We start from the raw sequence: 16,755 nt of genomic DNA on the forward strand, positions 1-16,755 counted from the left end.
GATAAATAAAGTACAATTAAGTTCTTGATCATTTGAAAGCAGATGTAATGCAAGCCTAATGCAATATAATAATAATGCTTTCTTTTTTTATTCCTATCTTGTAAATGTTAAATGTTCAAATGTAGTTTTCTATCTTTATGCCACATTGTGGGCAGTAATATGATCTTTTACCTAAGTAAATGAATCAATACTATAATGAAAATATGTTCTAGTTAAAGCCCTGCATTGCAAATATATGAATGACATAATAATAAATTAATAAAAGAACATGAGTGTTAACAGCAAAATGTACTTAATGTATCAAAAGTCATTATGCAGCACACAGTATGAAAAGCACCAGTGTTGCTAATCACATTAAGGATGACACCATTCTACTGAAATGAGCCAACATGTACAACACAAAGACCCTGAAACCAAAGCAGCTAAATGGAATTCAGCCATTATTCATTTTATATGGCCCACATGCCCCTATTAATGTTCAGTTATTTTATATTATAATATTCTATTCTATTCTATATTATAATACTCTAATTATTATTGGTCAGTTAAGCAGGTAAGCAGCATGTTCATGTCATAGCTGGTGTAGATGAAGCTAATAATAACTACTTTAGTATTAGTATATTTAGTATTTCAGTTCTACTACTAATAATAGTACTACTAATTTCAGTCTAACTTTGCAGTTTTATTTTATTTTTCACTTCAAATCTGTGTAATAATATCAAACTCAGGTATATTATCACTCACACCAACATTAGTCTTGTACATAATGTTTTCATTGCTTGTGTAAGTGTTTATTGTTCTTTATTCTTTTTTATTGACACTGTTCTATTTTTACTTTCCACTTTGCAGCTGCAATAATGTGAATTTCCTGAATGTGGTACTTATAAATGAATGTCTTATCTCTTATCTTTATAAAGTGTTGGGTAGTTTAATCTTTACAAAACATTGTAAACTAAAACTGAATGTGAAAGTAGTTAGTAACTATCACTGCCAGATAAAGTAACAGTACATTATTTACCTCTGAAATATACAGTGGTGGAAGAAGTACTTCTTCCAAGTAATACTCACCTACAAGTAAACATCCTTTATACTTACAGTAAGTACAGAAGTATTATCAGCTAAATGTAACCACAGGGCCAAAAGTAAATGTACTATCATGAAGTGAAAACTGTCAGTGTATTATTTTATATTATTGGGTCATTACTATTGATGCATCAACATGTAAGAAGTATTTAATGTTGCAGTGGCTTGATGAAGAGCTAATTAAAACCACATTGTACACTGCTGGGTAGTTTAATCTAATAATAATAAATAATAATAACTTTATTTGTATAGCACCTGTCTTATAATAAATGCAGCTCAACGTGCTTTACAACAAAAATAAATGACATACACCAAGTATGTCCATATATATATACCATATATAAGGAACATAAAAGCATAGAGCAATGTTAATAAAGAACAAATAAAATAATAATAAAAAAAATAGTACATAGTGAAAGTAGCTTAAAAAATAGAATAAAACAATATATGAAAATCAAGTAAAATACAACAATTAAAAGAAGTGCAGTAAAAGAAAAGCTAATTAAAATAAAATACATTTTTTAAGAACTCATCTTATGTAAAATGTTAATTTGCAAAGTAACAGGTAACTATCACTAGTAGAATAAAAAGTACAATATTTCCATCTGAAATGTAGTAGAATAGTAGTGTACACTGGGATAAAATGGAACTACTCAAATAAAGTACAAATACTTATAAGTAAATATCCAAATCTATGAATGTGATCTATATTTACTGTTTCTTTAAGTGCAGTTTTACATCTTATCAGTAAAGTGTGATTTTTAATCACTTCTGATTCAGATAAGATTGTATACTGAGGAAATGGAGTGAAATAACAACAATCATTTACAGTACATGGTAATAAAATTCTACTGTAAACACACTGGAAAGTCTGCTGGACACGAAATGACTCTGCAGTCCTGGACAGGAAGCAGGAAATACAGAGAAAGGAAGCAGGTAATGGATCAGGTAAAAACCAGAGAATCCCTGTGGTGTTTTCAGAGGCCATGTTGGGCTTTGAAGTGTGAGTCATGTTTTCTCCATACAGCCACTAGTTGAGAACATGATTTGATGAGTCATTATCCACTTCGACCCTTCACCTTAATGTATTTTACAGTGTGGTATGTATGTGTGTGGCTGATGCAGTGATTCATAGTGAGTCATACTGTGCTGTTCATATCTGCTCATGTCCAGAATGCCCAGGGATTCCCACAGACACACACACACACACACACACACACCCAAATGTGCAAAGATACTGTACGTGTAAGCGTGCAGGTGTGTGTAAAACCACTAATTGCTGTAACAATGGTTTTTCTTTCCTTTCTTAAATAGAAACCTGAATGGTGAAGCTTTACACCTATTCAAGCTCACCTTTTACTATATCACAAATATATCATATATTTTTTTAAAAACATTTAACTTGCCCAGAGTTACAAGCTTGGCTGTGGACTGAGGTGACCTTAGTGCTGTGTTGGTTGTTGGCGTGGTCATGAAATCAGCATTGAGTCAAACAGGCCATACTGGATGCAAGCAGCTGGCAGTGTTTGCTCACTGTGGTTCTGTTATTTCACCACCACAACACTCATTTTCTTGTGTTTTCTCTTGTGTGCCATCAACATCTTTACTGTAACTGCTAGAAACACAGAGGTGAGAGATCTGGCCCGCCAAGAATAACATCGAGCTTTCAATCAACTCGACATGTGTTAAAACGTCCACCCCTTAACTTCCTCATCACACACATGTATACAAGTCATTTGCATGTCTCTTACATTCAATTCTGAATCATCAGTTCTAAGAAATGTACAAAAAGATTTCTTAAATGTACTGAAGTTCTGCTGTAGGGCCTGACCCTTTTACCGGAGGGGCCAATGCTGATAGGAAGGAAAAAATATCAATATATCGGCTAATAAACTAATATATAAAGAATATTTACATAAAAAGAACCTATTTTTTCAGATGTAGTTACCAAACACGAGATATTATAATCAATGCACACAAATGTATAAACAAAGGTCTTCTGAATCATATTCAAGATATATAATGATGGAGGCCATGATGTTTTACAGTTGAACAATTAACTTAATTTTCATAAAATGACATCAGTGCACTGGAACAGTAAACTTCACTGGGAAATGAATATATTAGGAAAAAGGATTAGATATACGAAAATGCAGCCTATATATCTTTAAAAAAATAACACATATCAGACAGCAGAAACACCAATATACAATATATCAATGATAATGTTGGTTGATTGATATATCAGGCTCTATATTCTGCTGTGAAGCGTCAACAATAACAGAACTGTCATAAAGATTTATCAGAGACTCCACAACTCTGTATCAGTTTCCTTTTACCAGGTAATCAGGTGCATGTGATGATGAGTCACTTTACATTTCAAGAAGCCCAGAAAAGTACTGCTTGCATACGAACATCCAAGATCTTTCCTTGTTCTGGCAGCTGTACTCACTTCCTCCTTCGTCTCGGGCTTCTCTTTAAGAGTGTAGGTGTTTCTTCCTTGTACTGGAATTGCGTTCAAGTTTTAAGTATGTCGTGTTTCACAATGTAAATGACAGTCATCACAGTGATGGCACAGACTTCCAGTCAGTCGAGTTGCTTCTTCTGACTGATTTCAGGTCAAAATGATTCACTTTGTCGATTCACTGCTTTGTCGATTCATATTCATTCAGACATTTACATTGACAAAAAAAAATGAGCTGCACTTGGACTCTCCAGGGTTTTGTGCACTACCCAGAAAAGTACAGCAGAGACAGTTTTAGGAAGTAGGAACAGAGTGACTAATAATAACCAGTAATTCACAAATAGAAGGATGAGTTAGGTAAGCTGATCTAGAGATTTAGCGGCCTTTCTTTCCTAATATAGTTGAAATATTAAGTTTCCTCCATCTGAACACACAAATCTCTATGCGAGTGTGTGTAACGTCTTTGTTTTCATTTCTCTGGGCCGTAGTGACGCTCCTTCTCTTTCAGCTTCATGCGTGCATTCCTTCACTCCATTCATCTGCCTTATTATGGTTCAAACAGAGGTCTTGTTTTCAGTGCGCCTTCAAAGCCGAGAGTGATCGGCGGTCTAGATACATAACGTGTATTTAAAATGAACTGTGGGGGTGTGAATGTGGCTTATATGGTTTGTTTGCCTCTCCACAATCTGCTCATTCTATCTTTAGATAGTGATATACAAAGGAGAGATGCAATATGCAGTTGTTACTTCATTCAACTTTGTATAATTGTAGAAATGCTCTTTAAAGGATGCACATTGATCTGCACAGCACATTAGTACAATGTATTTGCATGTGTGTGTTTTTGTGACTGAAATCCTGATATGTTGCTAAAGAGTTGCTAACGTGACTGTAAAAATGTGCTATGAAAGCGAGGCCTGAGCCTCCCAGTCTAACTGGTCACACTGACTGAACAATGGGAGGTAAAACAAGTCTGGAGTTTCCCCCCAGGCCTCCAGAACATCACGTTCAACTTGATGTTTGTTTTCAAAGGGATAGGTCACAGCCTCGTGAAGTCTTGCGGGCCTTATCGAGAACTTGGAGTGCTGCCATTTTATCTGCAAAGGAATTGAATGAGTGATTTAATACTTGGCTATTAGAGGCACAGTGTCAGAGTCAGTGGCAGTTCAATTCACGTCTCTGTGCAAATAATCTGCAGGATGTTTAGCCAAGTGAATAAATTCTCACAACCCCTGACTTCAACACCTGCAGATTATGGATTATGATGTAACATAAACTACATGTTATTTACTATCTGAAATCAGTTAGTGTTATAACAGAGTGAAATATACCTTTAAGCACAATCATGCAAATTTGGCAGTGCGGTCAAGATCTGCAGGTCTTAGGGAAACTCCACTGCGGGCCTGCTGGCTTGCTCTTACATACATTGCATTATTTTTACAGCACCATAAACAAACCGAGAACACATTGAAATCACACTTGAAGTTTTGGAGGAAACTCCTGTGCTGCACGCTGAAGCCCCCCTCCCCACTCCCACCTGCAGGTCAACACACCCACTCCGACAAAAGGAAGTGTTACTCAGTATCTCATAAGCAGCATTCGAGTCATTCAGCAAACAGATGCTGCTGAAGGTGTAGATTCAGTACTTTCCATGGGTCCACTCCCCCTTCTGGTGTCAAAACAGAAACTATTTCATGGGACTGCAGCAATACTTGTGCACAAAGTTTTCTAATGAGGGAAAAATATTAAATATATATGTTTGTGCTTTAGGTTATTCTGACTTCCTTGGCTGTAGTGCTTCCCCTTTTTGAGGCATTAGCATTTTTTTTCAGGCTATGAATGCCTGCTATTACTGCTGGCCTGAGTGACTTCAGAGTGCATACTTTTGCTAAAATACTACAACAGGGATTGACTGTTGTTGAAGTAACTACTAATTGCAAGTTTGGGATGTGGAATTGGGAAAAGATGCATATTTGTTTGTGAAATGTTGATTCTTTTTTTGTTTTTGGAGACCTATTTATGTAAAGACTGAAATACTTGCGTAAAAATGTATAATTATGTCAGATGCAGAGTCGGTCTGAAGAGTGTGTTTATATGTGTCTCAATAGAAATCCCCTCTTGGAGCCAGCAATCTGTATGTTATTCTAAGTGACAGTTTTCTGGAAATCCCCCACCTAGTTGTAAGCTCCGCCCCGCTGCATTTACAGCCTGCTGCACAAGCTCCGTTGGGATACAACCAAACGCACCTCGTACCGAACAACTAGGACCAGTATGGACCTCCACCGGACCAGTATATTAAACCAAATGGATTATAGCCGGGAGTCGAAAGAAGGGAAACCGGCCCAGTCGACGGAGGAGCGTCTGGACAGTGGTTTAGACTCGCTGAAGGAGGAGGAGTACCAGGCTGTGGCCGCCGAGATCCGTCGGCTCCAGGTGGAATGTGAGCCGTCGCAGCACCGACAGCCCGTCGTCGCCACCGGAGAGCTGCAGGAATGGAAAACACAGATAACAGAGGACGGAGACACGTAAGTTAACTCACAAATAACACCACCGCTAAGTAAAGCATATAAGGGGTATATATAGAAGAGTTTTCAGGAGGCGTTAGCTAGCTGAGTTAGGCCCAGCTCCTGGAGGTAACATGATCCCTTTCCTGCTGGGAATGTCTTCCTCTCGCTTGTCATTATAATAACGCTCAGGCCTAACTAACTCTAGGCTGGGGGGGCTTCGCTCTCATGCTTTATGGGCTTATAAAAGCACATAGCTGCAGAGTTAACAATACACACAACCGGTGTCCGGTTTAATAATGGGTCTAGCTGTGGTCAGACGCGGCGGAATTGGACGTAAACAAAAGGCTATTATCAGGAGGGAATCTACTCTGGCCGCGGGTCAGACTGGGAAAGTCCCAGGCGCGCCGCCAAGGAATCCGAGCGACGCGCGCTCCCGCGGAGCGAGAAGTAGAAAAAGCACCTCAAAATACTGCAAAGCACAGAGGCCCCAAACCCTGTCCTGAGATGCGTTTCCGCGGCCTGTTGATCGTATACAGAGTCTCCCTGGGGTCAACTGAGGGAAAAAGATTCAGCAGACCTTTGTTTATACATCTGTGTGCATTGATTAAAATCCCAGCACTCGGATTACGGATTAACTTCTAATTTTTAATACTTCCACAATTTGGCATATATGAAACATACAAGAGCAACATCTGTTTAACACACATGTATGTTGCACAACACACATGAAAGTATTGGTTAAAATATATGCCAAATATGTACATACGTAATTACATACAAATATTATTATGTGTTACATTTATTATTAACTATATGTATGCATATATGAAATTGTTCCAATTTAGTACATGATATGTGTGACATTTACATAGTAAAAATTGAGGGTGAGGGTTATGAATCAGATTTCTAAACTGAGAGTACAGATTTACACATGGATCTTGGTTCCTCTCAGCTGACTCCAGGGGGAATAACATTAAAAGGGGCTCAGAATGTTATTTGTTCCTCTGCCAGAAAACATAGTTCCAGTTCAATAGCTCATTTAAACTCAACCATCACTTATGTGCAGTTGGGTCAAATGTAAACAATTAATCAGAAGTGAAGACTGGAAGTGGTGCAAAGCAATGGAGCATGAAACCTTCAGTGATTTCACCAGAGGAGCAGTGGTTCTCAGTGTGGGTCTTAATGCGGTTCTCAGGAAACACTTGAGGGTCTTTATTTATTAGTTATTGCATTCTTAAGTAACCATCCAGCAAGTGTGAAACTGACTGTTTTATAGACTTATAAAACTTAAATTGATTTTTGATTGTAGGCAGAACATTTATATCATTAAATAAACTTTTTTTTTATATTTAAAATCTTCCCACATAGGATTCTTTGAACTAATTGTACAGTTTCACTGGTTTACTTAGAAGAAATGTTAGAAAATGTAGAAATGTTACTACTTGGCTTCTAGATGTGGTTGTGTTTCATATGTATTAATGTAACATCTGTCTTCTTCTGTCTCTGCAGGCTGCTCCACCTGGCCATCATCCACGAGGCCAAGGACTATATCAGAAAAATGATAGAAGTGTCCAAGAACACAGACTTCCTCAACACACAGAATGACCAGAGACAGGTACATGAGATATTTCTGTTTACTTTACCCTAAAAAACACAAATATACAATATATCTACCATCATACGCAGAATAATAACAACTCCTTCTCTTCTTCTGTTCATCCCACTCTAGACTCCTCTTCATTTAGCAGTTATAACAAACCAGGCAGATGTGTGTCAGCGCCTCCTCGCTGGCGGCTGTGACCCCACGCTGGTGGACGACAACGGCGACACACCACTCCACATCGCCTGTCGCCACGGTAACCTACCCTGCTTCAGCGTCATCACACAGAACTGCCAGCTAGAGCATCTACACAGCGTGATGGCCGCCTACAACTATCATGGTAAGACTCACTTTGCACATAGTGAGATTATTAGCGGTAGGCTAAATTATAATTTTTGAACATTATTAGCATATTGTGGTAAATTCTGCAGAGCTGGTGGTGATTTCCATTCTGTGGTGGACCACCCTTGCTGCATGGAAACAGAGCAGACACTGACCAGTCTCAGATAGTCTTATAACTACTATTTAAAGGAGGAATGATGTGCATGAAAAGAGTAATTTCTGCTGCACGTCATCCTTGAACACTATGGTTAGGAGGAAGGAAATATTTAAGTGAGCAAGGGGAATACCAGTGCCTGTCTTCACACCCATCTATTACATGGAACATAATGGTAGATGCTCAGGCTCCAAATAGGAAGGTGGGAGGTTCTATTTTAAGACACGTGCGTAGACATTTTTAAACTTTTGCAGCCCATTTTTTCGGGAATTATGTTCATCTGTTTCTCAAAGAGCCTGCAGTCATTTTTTATTAACATATGACCCACCTTGGGATACTGGACTCTACCTTAGACTGTCAATTTGACAAATGTGACATGTGCTGCTCTGGTGCAAGTTGTTCAACTGTTTCTTTGGTTGTTTTGTGCAGGTCAGAACTGCCTCCACTTGGCCTCAGTGTATGGTTTCCTCTCGCTGGTGGAGAACCTGGTGGATCTAGGAGCTGACATTAACGCAAAGGTACAGAACAGACACACGATCTGATAAATTATTGAGACATTTTTACACCCGGCCTTCTTGTTTTCTTTACTCTCCGCCCGCCTGTCCTGATGAAATCTTGTATCTTCTCCTCATCCTCTAGGAACAGCGTAACGGTCGCAGTGCGCTGCATCTGGCTGTTGACCAGCAGAACCTCCTGCTGGTCCAACTGCTGCTGAAGAAAGGAGCGGATCCCAACCAGCTCACATCCGGAGGCCACAGTCCCTTCCACCTCACCTACGGCCGCGACAACGGCAACATCAGAATGGAACTGTACTCTCTGACCGATCCCAGCCTGAGGGAGCTGCCCGACAGCGAATCAGAAGACAGCGAGGAGGAGGCGATTGAGGAGTCCGATGATGAGGTGCGTGTTGAAAAACATCCAGGAAATCTACAAAATTCTAAAAAATAAGCATCTTCTCAGTGTGTAACCCTTGTTTCTGCCCTCCTCGTGTCCGCAGGTTAGTTATGATGATATCCAGTGGAACGGACATTAGTAGGAAGCGAGAGAGAGAGAGAGGGAGAGAGAGGAAGTCGCAGAGGCAGGAGGCTGTGACGAAGACGGTGAAGGAAAACAGAGAACGGCCTCGGCACGTCTACCACTTCCTCACGTTGGCCGTCACACAAGCCCGACCGCGTGTCACAGAAGACGCATCGCAGGGGGTGCGGCCCGCCGACGAGAACGACAGACCGCTCATGAGAGGAACAGGCAGCTGCAAAAAAAAAAAAAAAAAACAGAGACTGATGGCCAAATTTAAAAAGAGTTCGACCGCTCCAGGCTGCAGGAAAGAGAGGAGACATGATGAGATGTGAACACGTGACGCATTACGACGGGATGGGATCGCTTGTATGCTTAAAAAAAGTGGAATCGCTTTGTATTCTGTGGACGCTGCAAATCATTCTCACAAAAAAAACCATCCATCTGCAACACATGTACCTGCAACAGCTCTGTTGTATGATATTGTAAATGCTGTGTATACAAAGATGTATTTTTTATGGAAGCTGTGAATGTGTACAGTTGAGCAGGTTGTATATGTCAAGACAGCAAACAGTCCAGCACACTCCAGTTAAATTAAAACACTCATATTTAACAGTAAAAAGCTCCTGTGTGGATGTATTTGTGGAGATGGGTGACATGAAGGGGGGGGGGGGGGGACGGATGGTGCGTGATTGGAAAATGGTTCCGGTTGATGTTGTCTATTAGCCACAAGGCGATATTGGTAATATTACAATAAAAAAGATCACACAGAATCCAGCATATAATAGACAGCGCCTGACAATATTACACAGGAAATTACTTTAACCATGTGGCCTTTCACCAACGTCAGTCAGTCTATGCTTGTGTAAGCTCAGCTGAGTTCCAGCCACCACCTTCTTTTCAATACGATGCATTGTCATACAGGACTGATAACCTAACAAATCCATTGCATTGAATGAGGAAGTTGCAGTTCAATTTAAACCTGCAACGTGAGTTCCTTATGCCGGGTGTGTATAAAGAGATAAAAGGTTTAGGGAATTTTTTACATGTGTGAGGAATGAGGTTCGGTCATTTAAATCAGGAAGTTTTTGAAAGGGTGGGGCTACGAGGGAAGCGACAGGAAATTCCCAGGAACAAGAACACTCAGCTGTTCTCGACATTCCTACTTTGCATCTGCCAAAGAGGGGAATCTCCGGCTGAATAACAGGATGCTTCAGTCAAACTCTGGGAGGTGGGGAGGAAGGGAGTTTTACTTAAATCAATAAATTACCAACGTCACTCTTAAACACACTTATGCAATTCTAGCATTGTGTTGCAGAGTCGAGCTCTAAATTAATTTGTTCACATTGCAAGTTACAACAGAGAATATCTGGATAATAAACATGCAATTTGTGCTTGAATATTTGTGCAGGCACCACAAATAATGTTTCCCCAATTACACAAACATCCACTCTATGCTGCTGATTGCCTTCTTACTAAGAAGTAGTTGGTAGTAAACAACTATAGTAGATCATTTGGTCAGTTTTACATCACAATATGATACCAGCAGTGCAACCAGAGTGATCATTTCAGCTTTGAATCATACTCATATACTAGGGTTATCTCACTTTACATACTGTACATACAAGTACAGATGTTAATAATCACTATTTTTATTAACATAATAATATGAGAGATGAGAGTTGTGGTAGCCCTGAGTAGAGATGGTGAGGAAACACTGTTTAATTACAATGACTCAAGATGCTACGGGACCACTGACACTGAGTAAGGGGGGATAACCAGGTATTAAGTGCTGTAGTTGTAGTGTTACCACACCTCCACCTTCCTGTTGGCTCATATCACACTCATCAGCTGAAGTGGGCGAAGTTATCAGACATATGTGTCATATCATGCACTGATCTGAATGTCCAGCGTGTCTCTCTAGGGTCTGTCAAATGTCGAGGATGTCTCAATGTGATTAGTAAAAGTATGATGCCAAACTGTTTTATAATAATTAGAACATGAAGATAATCTACTATAAGAATTACTAACATTATAAATAGTCTATGCCACTTTGACATGTGGAACATTAGTTTCGTAAACGTGACGGAAATTTCACATTACCTGAGTCACAAAACGATGGCACTGATAAGTCAAACCGACTTCCTACATGGGCAGTACCAGCATATATCTGCATTGAATGCTGTCAGTTTACCGTAAAGGTGGCAACGCATGCTGGGAAAAGGAAGCAGGGAAACTTCAGTGTTCAATAAAAAAACGTTTAATAGAAGTGCAGTGCAGTTCAGTGATAACAGGAGGATCAAAACCCAACAGAGAGAGGAGGACTAGAACGAAATGATGGTGACTTCTCATTGACGATGACCTGAGTAGACTTAAACAGGGGTTATCGCAATTGGGGAAAAATCCCACAGCCGTTCCCTGGGTTATCATAAAGTACATCAGAGGATAAACATCCTGACATTTACAGTTGCCACGGAGAAAGAGAAGAGGACAGGATTTAAGTGGATGAATAGTATGAGAGATGAGAGTTGTGGTAGCCCTGAGTAGAGATGGTGAGGAAACACTGTTTAATTACAGTGACTCAAGATGCTACGGGACCACTGACACTGAGTAAGGGGGGATAACGAGGTATCAAGTGCTGTAGTTGTAGTGTTACCACACCTCCACCTTCCTGTTGGCTCATATCACACTCATCAGCTGAAGTGGGCGAAGTTATCAGACATATGTGTCATATCATGCACTGATCTGAATGTCCAGCGTGTCTCTCTAGGGTCTGTGATATGTGGAGGATGTCTCAATGTGATTAAAAGGAAGATGCGAGAAGGGGGTCAATGGAGGGGGAAGGGATTGGGTAACATATTCTCTCCAGCTTGTATAAAATGACCATCTTTTTCTTTGTCTCAGCTTCTTCGTGTTTTACATCTCCGTCTCCGTCTTTTCGTGCGAGGGAGGCGGGGCTCCGTTGTGTTACTGTTACTGTTCTTCATCTGCTTGTGACAGCGGCCAACATGGCTGCCAGCTTTCCTCACTCTCGCTCAGACAAAGCCATCAGGTGAACATCAATCTCAGACTCTGACAGAATCCTGGAAGATAAACACACAAGTTTGTGTTTTTTTGTTCTTGGTTGCCTTCGTAGGCCATAGACACACACACACACACACACACATTCACGTTAACACACCCTTTAGTTACCCTATAACTACTTACTTTGATCTTAACCCCAAGGTTTTAGGGAACTTCCCTTACAAAACGGGTTTCTTTTTCTCATTTTTAATAACTGATGTATTTTAAGTGCTGACAGATCAGCATGTTTTACTGCTTTAATCTTTTATTTTTTTCTCAGCACAAAAAAGCAGCACTTCAAAGGCAGGAACAATCTGATCTGTTCAAGAGCTGCATGTGTTGTTGTGAATGCCAAAGACTTTATTTGCTTCGAAATATATCCGTGAAGTTTGGAGAAGCCTTTGACGTTTTTCGGCAGAAGCCTGCTTCACTTTAAATCTGTCAAAGCCATTTACAGCAGAGGAACCAGACTTCTGCCTGTGGCCAGGATCACATTTCTCACTCGAGGCCATCACAATAGTTTCTCAGTTTCTTCCCTCTCCAGCTCAGGAAAATACTCACTTGAATTTCGGTTCTTGGGAAGTGATTACGCCCACCTCCAGCTCTGAGGGCTTGAAGTCGACACACAGAACGGTCGACAGACACGAGATGGCCGTCTGCATTGAAGAAGAAAAATTGTAGAATTGTGACAGGAAGGAGAGGAAAATAAATTAAATATTGGGTCTCTGAAATAGATGCATGTGAAGACAGTTTGGAACTTTATGTATAAATATGAGGGATACTTGAATTTGTTAATGGATTTTCAATTGATATATGAGTGAATGATAGTCTGTGTTTATGCTATCAGGGAACAGTGAATCAGTGTGTGTGTGTGTGTGTGTGTGTGTGTGTGTGTGTGTGTGTGTGTGTGTGTGTGTGTGCACATGGTGGAACACATTTAACAATGAACACAATGTTCAAACTTTTAAAGAAAGAAGAAAAGAAAAACTTTTAAAGAAAAACACCTGTAGCTTTAAATTTAGATCAGGTTACCATATTCCAGTTGACTTCTAATTCTTTAGGGGAACCAGGCTTAAAAAGGTGCAGTATGTAAGAATAAGAAATTCCTTCTCATTTTTAATATAAGTAGTCGTTAAATGAGCTGCAGTTAGCATCCTGTTACACGTGCTCACACTCCGTTAGCATGAGCAACCAGCGGCGCTAACATCACCAAGCTGTAAATAACAATATACATACACAATACAATAGATAACAATAAATATCACACTATATTTGACATGCTTTGCAGTAATGTTAGCTTACCTGTCCAATAGGAAGAAATCCAGCTCTATAGCTCTAAGCTAGTGTTACACCCTGTTAGGGCTGTAGGGGGACGTTAGAGAGGCAAAGCACTTGGGAGCGAACATAAACATCACATCCTTTGGTTTTTCCCACAAAAACCGACCCAAGTCCTTTATATACACATCAGTACACAGGCTGTGACAGGAGAACTGAAAGTCTGGAAGTCTTATTTTATTATTTCTTTCGCTTTCTGTTGATAGTTTTAGTGAATGTATGAAGTGATAAACCAGGACAGTGACACAGTTGTAAAGTTCCCTGAATGCCCCGTCTAGAAAATACCAACAGAACTCCATGAAATCTCATTAGTAGTGGGAACCCTGCAACAAAACAATGTAATGCAACTTGCTTGACTGAAATACCTCAGCGGGGTTGTTTTAGGGCAAAATTCCAGCGTGAGATTATGAATCTGATTACACCGGACTTCTATAATAATCACAGGAAGCTCGAAAATACTCTTGTAGTTTTTTCTTTTAGTTGTATATAAACAATGTGTGTATGTCCCAAACCTCTATAGTCTGCTTGTAGCTCCAGTCTAGTTTCTTTTTGACTTTCTTCTCCAGGAAGCTGTTGGCCTCAGTCTGCTTGACTCCAGCTGCAGTGGCCTTGAAACCGCAGTAGTATCCAGCTGGATCGCACTTATACAGCTGCAGACCCAGCTCCTCATCCGCTCCGACCAACATCATACCTGGAGGCAGAAAGCAAAGCAGAGGAACATGAGGGACAGATCAATATGAGTTATGAATATAACAGATATTTTATTCTGCTATTCAATATCAGTATAATTTGACTATTTTGTGCCCTTGAAATTTTTAATGCAACATGTATACAATCATGGGATGCTAAACCTTTAAACAAACTTTATATGACTGTGGACACTACTCACAGCATCCCAGCGGCCTCATCTCAGCGTTCTGCGTGTAGACTTGGGAGATGTCAGCCATACGTTTGCACAGCATGTCCAGAGGGATTTCGTAGCCGTATTTATACTTGAAGTTAGCTGCTTCATACCGCGCCCTCTGCACCTGAGACCTGCCATCAGCTGGAGGGAAGAGGACAGAGAAAATGTCCTTAACACAAATTAATAAAAACGTAAAAATGAATCCATGAGGGGACAGGTGACAGCCACATAAGTCGTATCAGTTTCAATGAATGCTATAAAAAGGTAGATTCCTGGGGGTTTGGCCTTTAATGTTAAAAATATATTTGACTGCCACCACAATTGCTGAGAAGGTATGAGCTACAGGCTAGTTTGGCTAAATGTAATACTTGGATACATGATGCATTTCCAGCTCATAATGGGTCATATTTTATCCCTCAATACATCTCTTTCTTAAACTACACTTGTAAAGAAGGATGCATGGAAACTACAACATGGCAACATGACTGCCTTCCCCATATGTGTGTGCCATTCCTTCTTAAAAACAATTATTGTTGAAATAAGCTTTTGATATTGTTTGATCCCTAATTGGCTCATTTTTGGGTAATTTATGAAACAAATCTCTGTACACTTGAGTAGTGGCAGGTGCAAAGGAGGAAAGTGCAACCCGTAAAATGAAAAAAGGCTCCTGCATGCGGTCAGCTGGGCAACAAACTGCTTACCGGTCATGCCGGTCATAACACAGCCGATGTTCTCTGTGATTGTGAACATATGTGTAACTGTCAAGGCATCCAACAGCTTGTCCTGAGGAGAAGAAAAACATAAGACATTGCTAACAGCACACACATACAACCCCACAATCCACCAGTGTGACGTAACGACCTTCATGACAGCTGGGGAATCTGATCACATGCTAAGTGAAGACACACACACACACACACACACACACACACACACACACACAAACGCCTGTGTGTTTATAATGTGTCCATTTATACTGACTGGGACTTTCTTCTGTGTGACGACCACGGCACAATCCTTCCCTCTGACTGCTACAGAGGTCAGTCCTCCCTGGTTGATGGCTTTGAAGGCATACTCTGAGGACACAGACACAAGAATCCAGGAACACACTGCTCATCAGCTTGAACTCAGTTTCTCCACTGGAGCAAACTTTATTGTTTACAAGAAAACAAAGGAGCCTGTTGTTTTAGTGTGTTATTCACTTACATATAAACAGTGATTTTACATTCATTGTGTCAGTCAGTCAGTCTGAGGCTACATCATACTGCTCAGTTATAAAAACCTGCGTAAGGCCGTAAGAAACAGTCTGAATTCCAACTTTACTGGTTGCCATGTTCGGATAAAATGACGACTTTCTTCAATGAAAACATTAGCATTGTTAGCACTTTTGTCCTCCTTTGAAACAGACGCTTTACTCTGTTCAGGAGGTTCATATGTTGAATTCCTCGTCCACAAAACTCAGCTTTGTTTTCTAAAAACTGTTAACATTAACTTATAGTGTTACTGTTACTATAACCCAATTAAGCTACATAGCAAGTGCAACTAGCGTTTGGTTAGCTAACATTTTAGCAACAATAACGTTAAATGGCTGTTTCCTATATTTAGCGTTTGTGTCGTTGAGTCATAATGAATGAATCATATAACTGGTTATTCTACCCTGAAGTCATGCTATTGTGTAATCATCTAAGCTTTCTTTTTTTTTACTAGCTACACTGAGTGATGAATGGTGGCTAACTTAGTATGACAGAGCAAGTTAAGCTTTCTTCGGGTTTTTCTTTTTGTTGTTTTTTTCCCCCACCACTGACCGACTTGGTAGAGTCTTCCCTCCGGGGAGAAGATAGTGATGTGACGGTCAAACCCGGCGCTGGAGCCCCGGGACATGACGGCTGGAAGAAGCTGAGGGACACTGATGGAGACTAAAGCTGGACCTGGAGTGATGAATGAAGCAAAACATGGCAAACATCTGCTGCGGATGTGCTCAGTCCGAGGGAAGGCTTCAGTATCCGGGTCACTACTGACAGATGCCTTTATTATGGATGTATTATAACAACTTATTGCACACCCAGGGCCTTTACTGACAGCAAAGAAGTGTTTAGAGTGATGATTATTTATTTTAGTTTGTGTTTGTTTTTTGGCCTGGTATGTGTGTGTGTGTGTGTGTGTGGGGGGGGGGGGGGGGGGGGGGGTGTTAATGTTTGGACTGCATTGTTTACAGCATCTACAGTTTGATGAAATGATAAATAATGCGAAAAAATACTGATCGTTTAAAATATATATATCATTATGAATAAA

The 16,755-nt window shown here is 40.1% G+C and overlaps 2 protein-coding genes across 2 annotated transcripts; one reads left to right on the top strand and one right to left on the bottom strand.

The window, feature by feature from the left end:
• The first annotated feature begins 5,634 nt into the window (after window positions 1-5,634).
• On the top strand, window positions 5,635-9,777 carry nfkbiab (nuclear factor of kappa light polypeptide gene enhancer in B-cells inhibitor, alpha b). Its single transcript, XM_053335467.1, has 6 exons — window positions 5,635-6,069; window positions 7,561-7,666; window positions 7,781-7,991; window positions 8,577-8,665; window positions 8,787-9,047; window positions 9,145-9,777. The coding sequence occupies exons 1-6, from the start codon at window positions 5,816-5,818 to the stop codon at window positions 9,178-9,180; spliced, it is 957 nt and encodes a 318-aa protein (XP_053191442.1). The 5' UTR covers window positions 5,635-5,815; the 3' UTR covers window positions 9,181-9,777.
• Window positions 9,778-11,405: 1,628 nt separating this feature from the next.
• psma6a (proteasome 20S subunit alpha 6a) lies at window positions 11,406-16,437 on the bottom strand. Its single transcript, XM_053335469.1, has 7 exons — window positions 16,269-16,437; window positions 15,445-15,539; window positions 15,165-15,246; window positions 14,449-14,604; window positions 14,072-14,250; window positions 12,786-12,880; window positions 11,406-12,244 (listed from the first exon to the last, which is right to left on the bottom strand). The coding sequence occupies exons 1-7, from the start codon at window positions 16,342-16,344 to the stop codon at window positions 12,187-12,189; spliced, it is 741 nt and encodes a 246-aa protein (XP_053191444.1). The 5' UTR covers window positions 16,345-16,437; the 3' UTR covers window positions 11,406-12,186.
• Window positions 16,438-16,755: the final 318 nt, after the last annotated feature.

The sequence above is a fragment of the Scomber japonicus genome, chromosome 16, assembly GCF_027409825.1.
Source record: "Scomber japonicus isolate fScoJap1 chromosome 16, fScoJap1.pri, whole genome shotgun sequence".
Lineage (NCBI taxonomy): Eukaryota > Metazoa > Chordata > Actinopteri > Scombriformes > Scombridae > Scomber > Scomber japonicus.

Bases quoted from the DNA above. Each gene is read 5' to 3' on its own strand.
- nfkbiab (XM_053335467.1), top strand. From the start codon at position 5,816: ATGGACCTCCACCGGACCAGTATATTAAACCAAATGGATTATAGCCGG. The intron at 7,992-8,576 runs GTAAGACTCACT...TGTTTTGTGCAG, and splicing joins GGCCGCCTACAACTATCATG to GTCAGAACTGCCTCCACTTG. The intron at 9,048-9,144 runs GTGCGTGTTGAA...TCGTGTCCGCAG, and splicing joins TTGAGGAGTCCGATGATGAG to GTTAGTTATGATGATATCCA.
- psma6a (XM_053335469.1), bottom strand. From the start codon at position 16,344: ATGTCCCGGGGCTCCAGCGCCGGGTTTGACCGTCACATCACTATCTTC. The intron at 14,605-15,164 runs GTAAGCAGTTTG...TCTTCCCTCCAG, and splicing joins TGTTATGACCGGCATGACCG to CTGATGGCAGGTCTCAGGTG. The intron at 14,251-14,448 runs GTGAGTAGTGTC...TTCTGCCTCCAG, and splicing joins GATGAGGCCGCTGGGATGCT to GTATGATGTTGGTCGGAGCG.